This window comes from Talpa europaea (genome assembly GCF_964194135.1).
Source record: "Talpa europaea genome assembly, chromosome: 12".
NCBI lineage: Eukaryota > Metazoa > Chordata > Mammalia > Eulipotyphla > Talpidae > Talpa > Talpa europaea.
The window spans coordinates 9,230,498-9,247,087 of NC_140079.1; the positions used below are offsets into that span (position 1 = coordinate 9,230,498).

The 16,590-nt window shown below is 49.6% G+C and overlaps 1 protein-coding gene across 1 annotated transcript; it reads left to right on the top strand.

Annotated features, from left to right (window-relative positions):
- Nucleotides 1-1,506: 1,506 nt before the first annotated feature.
- Nucleotides 1,507-15,756, top strand: YJU2 (YJU2 splicing factor homolog; the record flags this gene model as incomplete). The annotated part of the gene is made up of 8 exons (XM_084248814.1): nucleotides 1,507-1,530; nucleotides 2,872-2,972; nucleotides 4,526-4,670; nucleotides 6,638-6,772; nucleotides 9,017-9,198; nucleotides 10,798-10,921; nucleotides 14,444-14,588; nucleotides 15,644-15,756. The coding sequence occupies 8 exons, from the start codon at nucleotides 1,507-1,509 to the stop codon at nucleotides 15,754-15,756; spliced, it is 969 nt and encodes a 322-aa protein (XP_084104940.1).
- Nucleotides 15,757-16,590: the final 834 nt, after the last annotated feature.

Genomic DNA, 16,590 nt, shown 5'->3' on the forward strand with positions numbered 1-16,590 from the left:
CAAATGGAACAAGAGTTTGTCTAGGAAAGATTGCTCTGAGAAAGGGGCAAAGCAGGCAGGCCCCGAAGGTCAGAGAAACTCTAAGTGGATTTCAGATCTCTGTTCAAAGGTAACCTCCTCTGAGAAGCCTTCCCTACCTCATCTATGACAGGCAAAATAATGTGCCCCCTCCACCCCAAAGATACCTACAGCCTAATCCCCAGAACCTATGAAGATGGTACATTACATGCAAAGGGGACTTTGCGGGTGTGATTAAGAATCTTGAAGATCCTTCATTTAAAGATTCAGGAGCGTTCATCTAGTGAACACTAGGTGGGTTATCCTAGGTTATCAGGTGGCCACAATATAATCACAAGAGTCCTTACTAGAGGGAGACAGGAAGGTTAGAGGGAGAGGTGGAAGGTGAAGTGACAATGTTAGCAGAAGTCAGAGTGATGCTGGGGTGTGAGCCAAGGAATGTGGCACCTCCAGAGGCAGGAAAAGCAAAGGAAATGAATTTTCCCCTGGGGTCTCCAGATGGAACCAGCCTCAAGAACTACAAAATAATAAAAGTGTGTTAAGACATCTAGTCTGTGGTAATTAGCTATAGCAGAAGTAGGAAACTTGTATACCATTTAAAGCTTTCCAGTGTCACCCAATTTTGTCTTCAGATATTTTACCAGGCCTGAGAAGGGCCCTTTTTGTGTGTTTATTGTCCATCTGTCCCACCAGACACAGTGATCCCCAGAAAGGCAGGAATCTTATGTGTTTCTACCTGATATGTCCCTAGTGACTGAACACATATCTGTCACAGAACAAACAGGTTGAAGAAGAAATGAGGTGGCCAGGCAATGGGGGAACATTTGAGAGCTAGAGGGTGTGTAAGGGGGAGGTGGGTTTGGAGCCTCGTCGTTGTGTCAAACTGTTATAGAGCAACCCCGATATTAAACGGGTTCCTGGCTGTGGGTCCTCGCGCGCTTTGGGACATCCTTTTCCCCCTAACAAAACTTCAGGTGGGGGCTTCCAAGACGCTCCTTTGTAGCGACCCGTGCAGCCCGTGGGACCTGCCATCAACCCCACGTGAATGCTAAGAGCACAGGAACGGCGGGTGGGTTCCCAGAGCCTAGCACACAGGCTAAGCACTCGGCACAGCGCTTTATTTGTTGAATAAATGAATGAATAACAGGGAAAGTCGCGACCAGCAGCCACCTCGTACTGCTACAAAATGTTAAGGCATCGCTGCCGACCTCTAGGGGCGCAGCACCTCCTCGGAACTCCTAGAAACCCAGACGGTTCCCGGAACCTTTGTTGCTCACCACCGAGGTTACAACTCCGGAAGGAAGATAGTAGCATTCGGACCTTGACAGGCGGGATTAGAGCCAATGAAACAGGCAAGACACGCAGCTGCAACCAATAATAGAGGCCGACGGAAGTCACGTAGCGGAAGTGGAAGGGACGGCCGGGGAATTCGGTCAACCCCGAACCTAATCAGTTCTCTCGGGCTTGCGAGAAGAGTAGGAGGTAAAGATGTCGGAACGAAAAGTTTTAAACGTAAGTGTTCTGCGGCTAGGGATTTCTGCCCGGGGCGGGACATCTCGGAGCTCCGGCCGAGGCGGGGTTCCCGTGAGCTACGGACACCTTTTCCTTCTCGACCGGCCTTCCGTTTGGGGCGGGGCCTCCCAAACTCCTCCCAATCACCCTCCGTTGGGGGCGGGACCTTCCTTACGCCAGCCCACATTCAGCTTGCTGGGCGCGGGGCTCGGGCTAGTTACTCACCTTCCCGGAAGGGTTTTCCGAAGAAATTATTTGGTTATTTCCCTTGGGGCGGGCCTTCCTAAAAATACTGGTAGTTCCCCTCTCCCCCCGCCCCAAAGCAGCGACTTCTGGGACGTGTCTGTTAATCCCCGCCCTGCCTGGGGTCGCCAGTCAATACTGTTACTTACTTACAGGACTTGCACTTTCTTAAGCTCTGGTTCTCTGCTCATGGGGAACCGTAACAAGGGCTTCACCGTCTCCTCCCCTCCTTGGAAGGGAAAACCTGCCTGTCCTGGGGGAGGAGGGGGGAGGGACCCACTCGGGGCGCAGGGACCCACTCGGAAGGCAGAATTATGCTTCTGGGAAGGAGAGCTCTGAAATTCTGAGGCCCAGCCCCTCTCACCCCAGGAGGGTGTGTGCCCCTAGAAAGGAACTGACCTCTCGGTCCTGTAAGTGGAGAATATGAAGACCAGGATTCCAAGGTCTTGCCAGGAGCCCGGGGTTCAGAGGTGGAGTTGATGACATTCTCTGCTCAGCGCCCTCATCCTTTAAACATCTGTATTAGGAATCCAGCCCCAGTCTCCTTACATTTCAGTGCAGTGTGCTGGACTTCATGTCTGTGAAACCTCTTCCATCTTGAGGCGCCACCTGGGAGGCATCTACAGGTGTACCTCAGTCCGTTGCAATGAAGGAAATTACATGAATTTGTTGGTTTTCCAGTGATTATTAAAAGTTATGTTTACGCTATATTGTAGTCTGTTAAGTATGCAATAGCATTAAGACTAAAAAGGTACACCTCTTAATTAAACATGATACAGAGACAAAGGGAGCACATCTTTTGGAAAAATGGGGCCGATTGACTTGCTAGGCTCAGGGTTGCCAGAAACCTTCAGTTGTGAAAGCATAATATCTGCAAAGTGCAGCAAAATGAGGTATATCTGTATTTCCATATTTCTGTGTGGTTCTGTGTGCAAGGCGCTGTGCTAAATGCCATGCTCTCAAATCCTTATGGGTGGGTGGGTGGTATCTGTTCTTCAGATGAGGAAACAGTCTTTGAGAGGATAAGTAATAGCCAGAGCGGAGGAATCCAACCTATGTCTCAACACAGTTCCCCTAACATTCCTTTCTTCCCCACAGAAATATTACCCTCCCGACTTTGACCCATCGAAAATCCCCAAACTCAAACTCCCCAAAGACCGGCAGTACGTGGTACGATTGATGGCCCCTTTCAACATGAGGTGAGCATGATCCCCCCCCACCCCTGCCAGCCCAGTCAGGGCAGACAGACCCAGTGTCTGTGTCGGTAGAGAATGATGTCTCATCACCACTGGTCAGCCCAGGTCACTGTTTTTGGTGCACATGTTGACCCAGTGAACCAGTGACCACAGACCTTGCTTCCCTCCTCGTTCAGGATTAATCTTCCTGCCCTCTCAGAGTTCCCAGTGGTGCTGCTTGGGGGTCTTAATTATGTGACGTTTAACACTGGGGACATGTTCTGAGAAAGGCACTATTAGGTGATGTCATTGTTGTGCAGACATCATAGCGTGTAAGGACACTAGCCCCTTGGTGGCACAGCCTGTTGGGACCACTGTCACATGTACAGCCTGTACCCAAGCAAACACTGTTATTCAGCACATGGCTGTATTTGAAACCAGATACACCTGGTAGTAAAAAATACCTTTATTCAGTGACATTCACTACATAGCTACATATTGTTACCTGTTTATTTTCACTCTCTCCTGTATGCCTTAAATTTTTTCATTCAGTAGTCTTTAATTGGGCACCTGCTATTTGCCAGGGCCAAGTGTGTAGTAGGATTGTGGAGAGCAAGGTTGACAAAGTCCCTGACTCCAGGAGTTGACAGTATGATAAGTGGAGATAATACACAATAATCATGCAGTCCTGGGCCTCCCCAGTGGTGTAGCGGGTTGAGCGCAGTGCTGTGAAGCTGTCCACAGCTTCTGCAGCAGGAGTTTGATTCCCAGCCGGCCAGGGAGATACCTGCATAGCACGGCAGACCTCTCCTGTCTCGCCTGCTGCTCCCCTCAGCCGTGTATTTCAGTCAGTCTGCCTATTTTGTTCCCCGCTCTGTCTCTGGTGGATCCTCTCACCCTCCTGCACCTCTGGCCTGTACCCCAGTTCTTGTATAAATAAATAAAAAATCTTTAAAAAAAAATCATGCAGTCCTTCCAGGTGTACTTGGAACAAGTAAATTGGGCAGCGCATAGATGAACTGGGTTGGTGGCAGGGAAGGAGGATGTGGTCAGGGAAATGACACAACAGATGCCAGTGGTTCTGAAGGTCTGAAGGGTGAAGAGTGACATGGGCTATGAGAACTGCAACAGCAGAAGTTCAGAGGTAGGACCAAACTGGGGGTGTTTGCAGGGTAGCCAGGAGGCTGGTGTGCTGGGCCTGGGGAGCACAGGGACTGAGCAGGAGAGCCAGGGGAAGGGTGACAAGAGCTCTGCCTTGCTCCATGTGATCTCTCTGACTTTCCTCTTGGTAGATTCATCCCTTCTGGAGGCCAGATGCCCCAGGAGCACCAGGCTGCCTTCTAGGAGTGTGACCGACCTGTCTCACCTAGTCCGGATGCTTCCCACACTCCAGTTAGATGTTAGAAGAGCATATCAGGTTGGGGAAGTCCATGCACGTGCTGGAACAGGCAGCCCTCGGGTAGGGAGCGCCCCATCTCTGGAGGTGTGCACGTAGCCATGTGCCAGACTGCCAGAGCATCCTACCAGTATGAACCAGAGCGCCAAGATGACTTGAGTCCTTTTGTCCTTCCCCACAGGTGCAAGACGTGTGGAGAATACATCTACAAGGGCAAGAAGTTCAATGCGCGCAAAGAGACTGTGCAGAACGAGGCCTACCTGGGTCTGCCCATCTTCCGCTTCTACATTAAGTGCACACGCTGCCTGGCTGAGATCACCTTCAAGGTAGGTGGAGCCAGGCTGGTTCTTCCTCCCCAGCCCCCATTCATGCTGGGAGGTCCTCGGGGCTCCCCACAGCTCCCCACCCTTATCTTCATGCTGCAGGGAAATCCCATTTCACCTTATTTCCAAGAAACAGACAGAGATTAGGGGGAGATGTTCACGGCAGCATAGAAGTCAGTGTGTCACATAACATTCAGGTCAGTGAGGGCGCATGGTCAGTGGGGTCCCGTAGGCCCCCCTACATGGCTTAGGTGTATAGTAGGCTCTTCATCTGGGTTTGCATCATTACATGCATCCTCAGAACGCATCTCGATGCTAAGCAGCTCATGACTGTATCTATAAAGGAAGAAAGTGGAAGCAACCTAGATGTATAGAAGATTTGCTGAACAAATGATATACTATACCATGGAATATTACATAATCAATAAAAGTCATGTTTGTGCCTTTAATTGTCACCTCAAGGGATGATACTAAGGATTTAGGGAAAGGATGAGGAGAATTTAAAATTTTCTCTTCACATGCTTCTGTAGTGTTTTGAGTATTTTTTTGCCATAAACTTTTTTCCTTTGGTTAAAAAATACAGTTTGAACAATACAAATAGAAAGTACATTTTAAAATTATATACTTTGGCTACTTTTTTAACAGTAGCTTTATTTAGATATATTTCACATACAATAAAATTCACCCTTCAGAGGGTAAAGTTTAATGGCGTTAGTACATTTGCAGGATACTATACTACCACCTCTAATTCCAGAATATTCTCCTCAACCCCCCATTTGCTTCCTCTAAGCCCTGACATCCACTAATCCCCTCCCTGTTTCTGTGGCTGTGCCTGTCCTGGACGTTTCTCCTCAGTGGACTCACACTCCATGGCCTTGTGTGTCTGCTTCTCTCCCTGAGCATCGTGTGTTCAGGGTCCCTCCGTGGTTGCGAGTGTCAGAGCTGCCCCCCTTGTCATGGCCAAGTGATATTCCACAGTATCAATATGCCACGTTGTATTTATCTGCTCATTAACTGATGAACATTCGGGCTATTTGCAGAAAATGCTTATTTTAAAGACTAGGGGAACTATGGCAAAATTTTATAAAATGGCCTTCCTAGTGAAGAATTTCAGGTGATTAAATAACTAGGGTTTCCTCAATAGGTTTATGTGAATGTTGTGAAAACAGAATTCAAACCAGCAGTGCAGGATTAACACTGCACCCTCTCTGTCCATCAGCCCTGAAGCATAGGAAACAAAAACTTGTAATAGTTTCTTATGTGATTTTCAAAAAGCATGTTCTGCATACACATACACACCAGTTCACTCTTCCTCCTTTCCTTTTTAACAAAAACTTATTTAGTAATACGTTTAGATTTACAGAAAAATTGCGGACATGGCATAGGAGGTCCTTCCTGCCCCCAACCACAACCCTTTCTGTGAACATCATACTTTTTCTCAGTGCATCTGTCACAATGAGAAGTCCACATTGGAAGCTTCCAGATGTGATGCAGATCTAGTTTTTCTGCAGATGTCATTTTTCTATTCTGGGGACTAACCCATGATACCATTTTCTATTTCATTATTCCATTTTATCAATACATCTAAACGCATGCTCTATGCATATTCGATATATAACTTATAATTAAGGAAGTAACATGAAGTAAATACAAGGCCTGCATACATACAAGGCAAAAAGCCAACATATGCAAAAGTCTGGAGACTTACTTGCAAACATGGTGGAGGGTAGAAGGTGAGGGGTTACAAGGAGGTAAGTAGAGAAGCCTCTGTAGTCCATACCACAGAGTTGAGTGTTTTTGCAAAAGGGGAGCAGGAAGACTAGAAAGAACCACACTAGCTAAAGCAGTAAGATAAGAAAAAGAAAAGGTATTCGAGGGAGTGAAACATTGAGAGAGAGTGTGTCACAGATTGCAGAAGCCGTCAATAACCAGGGACATAGGAGTTGACATCTGTCCATCCTTCCTTCCAGACAGACCCTGAAAACACAGACTACACCATGGAGCACGGAGCCACACGAAACTTCCAGGCTGAGAAGCTTTTGGAGGAGGAGGAGAAGAGGGTGCAGAAGGAGCGGGAGGATGAGGAGTTGAACAACCCCATGAAGGTGAGCCAGGCGCCCCCGTGTGTGTGTGTCGGGCACATGCATGTGTGTGTGAGGGTGCTGGCAGTGTTGGTGCCCCTTTCCACCTCAGGTCTGTGGGCAGGGGTGAATCAACGGGTGATCAGCAGAACTCTAAGGTATTCCCAGGACCCCTGCCTCCAGGCCCCCCACCCTGCGTAGCCCTAGGAGCTGTGTGTATAAGGATGTGGGACCTGCGATCAGGCTGTTAGAGTAGGTCTCGGCACAGTTGGTCTCACGAAAGGGAGATTACCCTGATGGGCCTGCCCTGTCACTTGAACCCCTTTATCTGGGTCTAAAGTTGGAGACAGGGCATCAGAGATGTGAAGGAGCTGCACAGCACAGTGGCCCACATGCCAGGGAGCAGTGGGCAGCCCCCGGGAGCAGAAAATGGCCCCCAGTCAACAGCCAGCAAGAAAAGGGAGATCTCAGTCCCACAGGCACCAGGAACCTAAATGAGCTCAGAAGAAGATCCTGGTTCTACATGAGACCATAGCCCCTTGATTTCAGCCTGGTGAGTGCTATCCAGCCATGCTGTACCAGACGCTTGACCCACATAAACTCCAAGACAGTGAATCCATACTGCCACTGAGCTGGTGACAAACTGTTAGGCTGCAAGAGAATACTGGGAAGCAGGAAGTTGGACTTCCGGTCACAAGGTGCTTCCTGCAGTCATCTTCCCCAGTTTTCTAAGAAGCTTTCCATGACCAGTAGGGATTAGACTAAATTAGGCCAGTAGGTGTTAAGACTAGGAATATAGATGGAAAAGTTCACTTGAACATTTCCTGGCTACGTGACCTTGAGCAAGGCACTGGGCCTCTCTGTGGAGCATGTTCATCTATAACTGGGTCGGATAACTGTACCCTCCTCATATAATTGTGGTAAGGATTAAATGTTTTAGGACTCAGCCCTTAGTAATCCATAAATGTTAATACTAACATTGTATTCCTTAAATTCATTTTCACCTTCAATTGGGCAATTTTGTTATTTTTCTCAGAAACGATAGGATGTCTGTGTTCCCCCCACCACCACCCCCGTCTCCACCCACTCCCATGGTCATCTGTTTCTGGATCCTCTCACCTCTGCCAATTGTGTTTTCTAAGCAAAGCATGCCGGATCTGGTCCAACTGTTTCAGCCACCACCCAGGCCAGCAGGGAGAGAAATAGGTCTCCAAGGGGGTTTGCTCTGTGCTGTCCATGTGCTCCTCTAGTTACTGCTGCACCCGCCAACAAGGGGCCATGACTCTGGTGTTAGTGAGCTGTTGCTGCATAACAGTTACCCAAAGCTTTGCAGCTTCAACCATTTATTATCATCATTTCTGAGAGTCAGGAATCCCACCTGGACAACTTAGATGGATTGCCTTGACTTGGGGTCTCTCACAAGACTGCAGTCAAGCTGTGGGCTGGGTCTTGTCTCCTCTGAAGGATCAACTGGGACCAGAAGAACCAATACCAGGTGGCTCCCTCATATGGCTATTGATGGGAGGCCTCAGCTCCTCTCCACCTGGCCCCTCCGCAGCAATGCAAGAGCTTCCTCACAACATGGCAGCCAACAGATCACTCCCCGAGTCGAGTGAGCCCAGAGAGAGTAAGGCAGAAGCCACTGTGCCTATTAATGACCTGCTCTTAGCAGTGACAGTGTCATTCCTCATTCTCTTCAGCAGCAAGTCACTAAGCCTGTCCGTCCTCAAGAAGAGGGGATTTAGATTCCACTTCCTAAAGGGAGCAGCATCAAAGAATTTTTGAACGTATTTTCAAATCACTGTGACTTCCACTTTCCAGAAGATTGAAACAAGATTCCACAGTCAGGAAGCAGCCATGTCAGGATTCATGCCAAACTCTGCCTGGCTCCATGTCTCTGAGACCTGGGGTGGTCAGGATCCCCTCTTTGCACCTTGGTTTCCTTTTCTGTAAAATCGGGGTTGTTGCATAGGCCAAATGAGATTGTATGTTTTAATGTCTTAGCCTGAGGCCTGGCACAGAATAGTTGTTTGTCTATTTTAAATCCACTTGGCTGTTTTTACTCAGAGGAGTCAGGATCCACCTGGCCACCTGGCTCTAAAACTGACCAGTCGTGTGGCCTCAGGCAGTCATTTCCCTTCCCCAGACTTCAGTGTTCTGATCTGCGAAATGGATCAGCGGTGGGACTGGACAGGAGGGGATGTCAGGTGGGGAATGTCACAGAGTGAAAGCCCAGCACACTCAGCCCCATGTCATCCTGCCTTCCAGGTGCTGGAGAATCGAACCAAGGACTCCAAGCTAGAGATGGAGGTTCTGGAGAACCTTCAGGAGCTCAAGGACCTGAACCAGCGGCAGGCCCATGTGGACTTTGAGGCCATGCTGCGGCAGCATCGCCTGTCAGAGGAGGAGCGGCAGAAGCAGGAGCAGGAGGAGGACGAGAGGGAGACAGCGTGAGTTGGGTCCTCTGGGGCAGCGGGGCTGAGCTGCCGTGCCGGTGTCGCCTTCTTAGGGTCACCTGCCCTCTCCCATCTCACTTCCCTCCCCCCGTCTCACTTTCTCTGTCATGGCACCTGTGTTGGAGTTCCCACGACTACCCCCAGGTTCAACAGTTGGCAAGGAGGACCCAGAGGTTTTGGTGGGTAGTCATCGTCACAGCTGTGGCTCCTGGAGCAGGAAGATGGAGCGCAAAGAGAGCAGAGGGAAAAGGCACATGGGATGCATTTGGGGAGGTCAGGGGGAAATATCTCACAGGACAAGTTTAATTCCCCACAAATGAGAGGTGCTGGCATGTATGAAGTGTGGTCCCCAAGAGCTCTTGAAGATCCAGCTCCCAGGATGCTCACCAGGATGGTCACGGGTGCCCCTGCCTGGCTTACACCGAGATCCCAAACTGCAGGAGGACAGCCATGACCATGTGCACAGTCCTTTTAGGGCCAGAGAATTCTTATCAGGGGGTCCTGGGGACCCTCCCAAAAGTCAGATTCCAGCCAAGGGGCACCTTGCAAACCAGCGTCTCCAAAGATGCAGCCTCAGGCCTGCTATGTTCATGCTTTTCTAAGGCTGCCTGTCACTTTCTGGAACATTCTCTCTGTCTTTTTTAAAAATTTTTATTTATTTTATTTATTTTTAAATTTTGATTTATTTTGGGCCTCCCTGGTGGCGCAGGGGGTTAAGCACTGCACTATGAAGCAATCTGCAGCATCTGCAGCACGAGTTTGATCCCTAGCTGACCAGGGAGAAACCCACATGGTGCAGCAGACCTCTCCTGTCTCACCTGCTGCTCCCCTCAGCAGTGTGTTTCAGTCAGTCTGCCTGTTCTGTTCCCTGCTCTGCCTCTGGTGAATCCTCTCACACACACACCCTCATCTCTGGCCTGTGTCCCAGCTCTTGTATGCATAAAGAACTAAATCTTTAAAAAAAAAAAAAAAAAAGAAGCTGGAAAAAAAATTTTTTATTTATTTTGCATGGCAGAACTGGAGTGTAGGCCAGAGGAGCGGCGGGCGAGAGGATTCACCAGAGACAGAGTGGAGAGCAGAACAAGTGAATCTACTGAAATACACTTGCTGATTCACCCCTCTCCTGCTTTATAGGAACCTTTCCCTGTTTTAGGAACCTTTTCTTTTGCATCCCTGGGACCTACAACATGATCAAACATAGGTGATCAATTCACCCCTACTCAGTTGACAGACCATTGATACTGAGTGCAACAAGGGGAATCTCTGTTTGCTGAATGCATTCTGGGTGCCTGTGCTATTTGAGATTGGCATGATCATCATCATGGTTTTGGGGACTGAAGTTCAGGGAGGTCCAAGCAGGGCCCCACCAAAGTCACCCAACTAGGGCTCAAATCCAGACAGGCTGGTCCTGCATCCAGGTACTTAACTACTCACTGCCCTCAGGAGATAAAGAACAATTTTCCAAAAAAAAAGAATTTTCATGCCTCCCATCCTCCACCCATTGAGGTCAGGAAAAGGCTTCTGAACCAAGACCCCTAGCCTTAGAGGGGATCCTGGGCACTGATCCCCAACCCCACATTTCACCCATTTCAGGGCCTTGGTGGAAGAAACTAGGAAACGGAGGCTGCTGGAAGACTCTGATTCAGAGGAGGATGCTCCTGCTCCTGCCCCACCCCACTCAGTCCTGCGGCCCAACCCCACTGCTATCCTGGATGAGGTGAGTGGGGCCGCTCACATTTCGTGTGTTCTCAAGTTAAGCAGGGGCAGAGTAAGCTCAGGCCAGGCTTCATTCTTCCTTAAAGAGCCAGACAGTCTGCAAGACTGTGTATACAGCTTGACTGTCATCACAGCACAAAAGCAGCTACAGATCCTATGTAAGTGAGTGGACATGGCCTTGTGCCAATAAAACTTTGTTCTCAAAAGCAGCAAGCCACTAAGTCAGCCCATCCTCAATAAGAGGATTTAGACTCCAGTTAGGTGGGCCTAACTGGTCTGTAGTTTGACAACCCTGCTTCAGCTGCTGAAACAAAGAAATGTAAGAACACAGACTCTCATTTCTCAGTCACATGACAGTCCTGGGGTGACAGCCTGGGACTCCCTGAAGTTCTGCTCCATGTAGTCATTCAGAGATCTAGCTGCTTACGCTGTCTGCTCCTAGAGCATTGATTCCTGCTCCATGATCACAACTAACTTAGACTGTGCTGGGTTCCACCTGGGCAAGTCAGAGGGTGTGTGTAGGAGCACCTGCCAGTGCCCTGAGGCCCAGATGCCTATGTCCCTTCCTCATCCCATTGACTAGGCTCAGTCACATGACTACACTTAGCTGCAAGGGACACTGGGAGCTACATATGCTAACTGGCCCACTGGCAGGAAGGAGAGGAGCGTGTGTGTGTTTGGGGATGGGGGGCGGTGACTAGCATTTTCCATCATAGTGTCTTATCCAAGGTGGTCAAGGCCACTCTGGTCTGTTAAAGAAGGAAGTAAAAGTGGGAAAATGGATATAACACAGACACCCCAGAAACGTTTTACTTCAAAACATGTTAGTTAATCTGTGTTAGTTAAATGCAAGTCCAGCCACTGTACAAGACCCACACTCACAGTGGTCTCAGATGTTCCTTTTCTCTGAAATAATGGTTGCGCCCACAACCCCCAAAACAGGAAAGGAACCCAGGCACCTTCCTTCTCATTGTTCTGCCATCACAAGGATGAGGCCCTCATTGCATAGCATCCAACTGCTGCTTCTGCATCTGCATTCCACCCACTGGGAAGGTTCAGGGGAAGGGCCTATTAGGGATACTCTGCCGGTGGCTGAGCACATGCTTCTGCTCATATCCCATTGGTCAGAACTGAATCATGTGACCACATCCCTCTACAAAGGAGCCTGGGAAATGCAGTCTTTCATAGAGGCCGTGCTGTTCCAGGGGAGAATTCTAACCATTAGAAGTGAGCGCGGGCTTGCAGGTTGTAAACTGCCACCTGTTCGTTTCTGGATATTGAGTCAAACTTTTGCTTTTGGAGGATAAGGTCATACTTTGTTTTATTGTATTTCACTTTATTAACACTTTATAGTTACTGCAGTTTTTACAAATTGAAGGTTTGTGGCAAACCTGCGTCCAGCCAAGTCTGTTGACATCATTTTTCCAACAGCACGTGCTCACTTTGCATCTCTGTGTCAAGTTTTTTAGCAGTTATTTTCAGATATAATACCATCGCACACTTTGTAAACTCCAGTGTAGTGTAAACACAACTTTCACATGCTCTGGGAAACCAAAGAATTTGTGTGACTTGCTTTATTGAGGTACTTGCTTTATTGTGGTGGTTTGGAACCAAACCCACAGTGTCTGTGAGGTGTGCCTGCATGTGCCCTAATAGTCTCTTGCATAAACCACACCCAGAATTCATTGTTTAAAAGTTCCTCTTTTTATTTTTTCTTTTAAGTGGAAGCCATTTTGAAAGCAATCTGACTTTTTATGATTCTCCCCCCAGCTTTTTATAGTTGTCCTGTGTATGTATAACTTGATGGTAGCATTTTTGTTTTGCTTTACAAACTATGCCTTTATCAAGACATTTCAAACCTTCCTCGTAACTCTTACAGAAGTATATCTTTTCACACCTCCCTTTCCCTGATTTAATTCGGTGGTAATGAGTACAGCTAGCATAAGCAGGTTTGGAAGCAAATACACAAGGCTCTTAGTGCTCGGCCTGCCCTGGGAGGCTGCGATCCTATTTGACACAAGGACATGAGTTACCTTGTGTGTCAGTTCAGTGGCGCAGGATGAGAAAACCTTGACTTGCTTTCTTGATCTCTCCGTCATCCCCTCAACCCACCCCCCAACCCTCTGTCTTGCTCACCACTCACTGAACCCCTTGTGCGGCACCATGACCACTGTGTCCTCCTCATCCCCCACATTCACTGCTCCACTGCCTTAGCCTCTCGGATGTGCCAACCTCATTCCCACCTCCAGGCCTTTGCTCACTGTTCTGCCCCCCAGCACCTCCTTGAGTGTCTGTTAATGCCTCTTCCTAGTTCTGGACCAAAGTCACCTCATTAATGAGACCTGGCCTGATGGCCTTATCAGAAGTCACTGTCCCTGCCCCCACCCTGACTTCCTTCTGTTGACTACTTATCAAAATGGACGTTGTCATTATCACAAGCAGGACCTTGAATCACGTTTTGTTCAACATCATTTTATTATAAAGTCAATGAGGAATAAACAGACTGGGCCGACACTGAACACAGCGATGTCATTGTACATCTCACTTAAGGTCACAGCTTCCGAGTACCTGTCACTGATGTTAAGTGAGCGCTTTGGAACTTGCTTGTCCCCCCGCTCCTCCCACAGTGGTCAGCTCCTGAGGGCAGCACGCTGCCTGTCTTCTCCCCCTGCACCGCCAGCCCTCAGCTCGGGCAGCGCTGAGGAGTTTCTTAGTTCAGTAGTTTCCAGTTTCTCTGTGAACATCAAGCAGATGAAAGGGATTCCTTGCGCAGACCTCTCCTGCCGCCCGCTGCTCCCCTCAGCAGTGTACTTCGGTCCTTCTGCCTGCTCTGCTCCCTGCTCTGGCTCTGGTGAATTCTCTCACCCTCCCGTGCTTCTGACTGTACCCAGTCCTTGTATAAATAAATAAATAAATAAATAATAATAAAATCTTTAAAAAAAAAAAAAAAGGCGAGAGGAGGGGCTGCATCCCATTCTGCCTCCTCTCAACTAGTTCCCAGAGCACATCCTCCATATTCCCTCAGCCTCTCACACAAGCTGAGCGATACTGCCTTGTACCAAGAACTGTTTTTGACAAGAACAAGACTGGGACTCACAGTTGGGGAGGCAGTTCCTAGGATGTAGGGGGAACATGCTGCAGTTCTCACCTGAGCTTGACCTGTGGGAAGAAGCCCCCCTGCTGCAGGAGAGGTCTGAACCAGGTGTTGAAGGGTGGTAGGCATTTACTAAGTGAGCAAGAGGAAAATAGGAGGTTCCATGTGGTGGGTAAAGGTGTGGAGGTAAGAAGCTGCACTTTATATGTCGGATGTGTATGATGGAAAATGTGTAGAGGACTCGAGTACCAAGCTTAGGGCGATGGAGGTGGGGTGGGAGGCGCAGAGTTTTGAGCAGGGGGGAGATTAGGTCAGCACCGCAGCGGGAGAATGGGTGGTCAAGGTCCCAGTTTAACAGGGACTAGGAACATGAAGCCAGAGGGGTGGTGGGATCTGCGACCACTCTCCTGTTACCTCATCACCCTGCAGACCCCAAAGGCCAAGAGGAAGGTGGAGAGTTGGGAGCGGAGTGTCGGCACCCTTGGCAGCAGGCCCCAACTGTTGGGCCTGGTCGTGGTGAAGAAAACAGCTCTGCATGGCAACACCCAGCAGAGCCAGGCAGCACCCACCCCAGGTGAGTTCCCAGGGTTCCCTGAAGCTGGGTGCAGTACCGCAGGTGGATGCTGGGTGGCAGCAGTGCCTCAGCTTTGTTTGTTTTTATTTATTTATTTATTTATTTATTTATTTATTTATTTATTTATGCATACAAGCACTGGGGTTAAGGCCAGAGGTGGGGGTTGTGTGTGAGAGGATTCACCAGAGACAGAGTGGGGAGCAGAATAGGCAGGTTGACCGAAGTACACTGCTGAGGGGAGCAGTGGACGAGACCGGAGAGGTCTGCTGCACCCTGTGGGTCAGCTCCCAGGCTAGGGCTCGAACTCATGCCACCACAGTGGCTGTTCATAGCTTGATAGCATTGAGACTTAACCCCTGCACCACCAGGGAGGCCTGACCTCTGCTATTTTGTTGCTGAGTAGCAGATTGAGGGGGATGGGGGGAACGTTGAGGGACTGACAACACCTACCAACCCAGGTGCAGACCCCTCACTCCTCTACATATTTGCTCTGTGGCTGTGGTCAGGGACTTCACCCTGGGCCTACCTTTCCGCCCTGTAAGAACCCACCAGTTAAGCTTCTTGTGTTGACTCCTGAGAGGTGCCTTGTGAGGATCTGCTGTAACCCTGGCCTGCAGTGCGCCTGTTGCACTCGTGAGCCATTGTGACCAGAACAGTTATCACCCTTTTTGTCAGATGAGTCCCAGGCCCAGAGTGCAAAGCCACTTACCCATAGTCATACAGGGGTGCGGTGGGTGGAGCTGGGAGCTTCCCCTCTTAACCACTGTGGTGTTTGGTTTGGTTTCCTTTCGACTTGAAATGGCTTACATTTGGTAGAAATGGGTTGGGTTCCCATAGGTCAGCTTCCATAGGGGTGTTGCTGGGTCAGATGGGCTGTGTGTTTAAGCCTGTGATAGATCCCACCAGGTTCCCTCCAGAAAGACAGGGCTGTCCTGAGCCCTGAGCAAGTAGGGGTGTGCAGCCCCGTTCCCCTGTGTTCGGCTATTATAGGGCCATCAGTGGCAGGCAGGCTGCAGGGTTGAGGTGTGGTGGGCTAACTCTTGCCTTCCTCCTAGGCTCCACGAAGAATGATAAGGTGGCAGACCCTGTTCCCCAGACACCTGGCACCTCCTCCCTAAGCCAGCTGGGTGCATATTCAGACAGTGAAGACAGTAGTGGCAGCAACTGAGCCTCGCCCTCCCCAGGGACTTTGTTTGGGGCAAGGGCCACTTGTGGGGCTCCAGCTGGTGGTTGGGATTCGAGGCCTGGTACAATCAGAGCCACCAAGGACAAATGAAGACTTCAGCCACAGGACTCAGTTTCTCTCCTGTCCCCTCGGGAACCTTGGGGTCCCCGGCTCATGGTGCCCCTCATCTGGCATCATATTCAGGGCTGGGACATCCCTGGAGCAGCTCTGAGCTTGCACAGGCTCGGTCCCCTTCAAGCCTCAGATGTTGCTGTGTCTTGGGCACGTGGAAGAGCCACCCACCAGGTGGGCGCCAGCCTCAACCCTGTGGACCCAGTAGAGGCTCTGCCAGTATCTGAGGAGGGAGCCACAGATTTGTGGCCCTCAGGAACTGTCATATATGCCTGTCATTAGTACGTTTAGTTTGGGGATGCGTCCTTGCACAGCAGTAAAGAGCTCATAGTCACATGACCAATAAATCTGACCCCAGCGCTCATGCTCTCAGGGTTTTCAGATGTCAGCTCTGTTACAGTTGTGTCGCTTAATGGTGGGAACTTGTTCTGAGGAACCAGTGGTCGGGCGATTTCCTTATGGTGTGGTGCCATAGAGTATAATGACACCTGGACTAGGGGGTCCAGCTAGGTGTGACCTCGCGTGCGTCGTCCCTTGTTGCCTACTCGGCAGGTAAGAGATGTGTGATTGTGTGATCCTCTCCAGCTCCGGTATTTTCTAGTTGAAGGCTTTGTGCCCCTTCCAGACTCCACAACCCGCCCATCTCTTCTTTCCCGTTGCGCCAGTGAGTGTTGCCAGCCTCAGCCCTTCTCACATACACGCGCT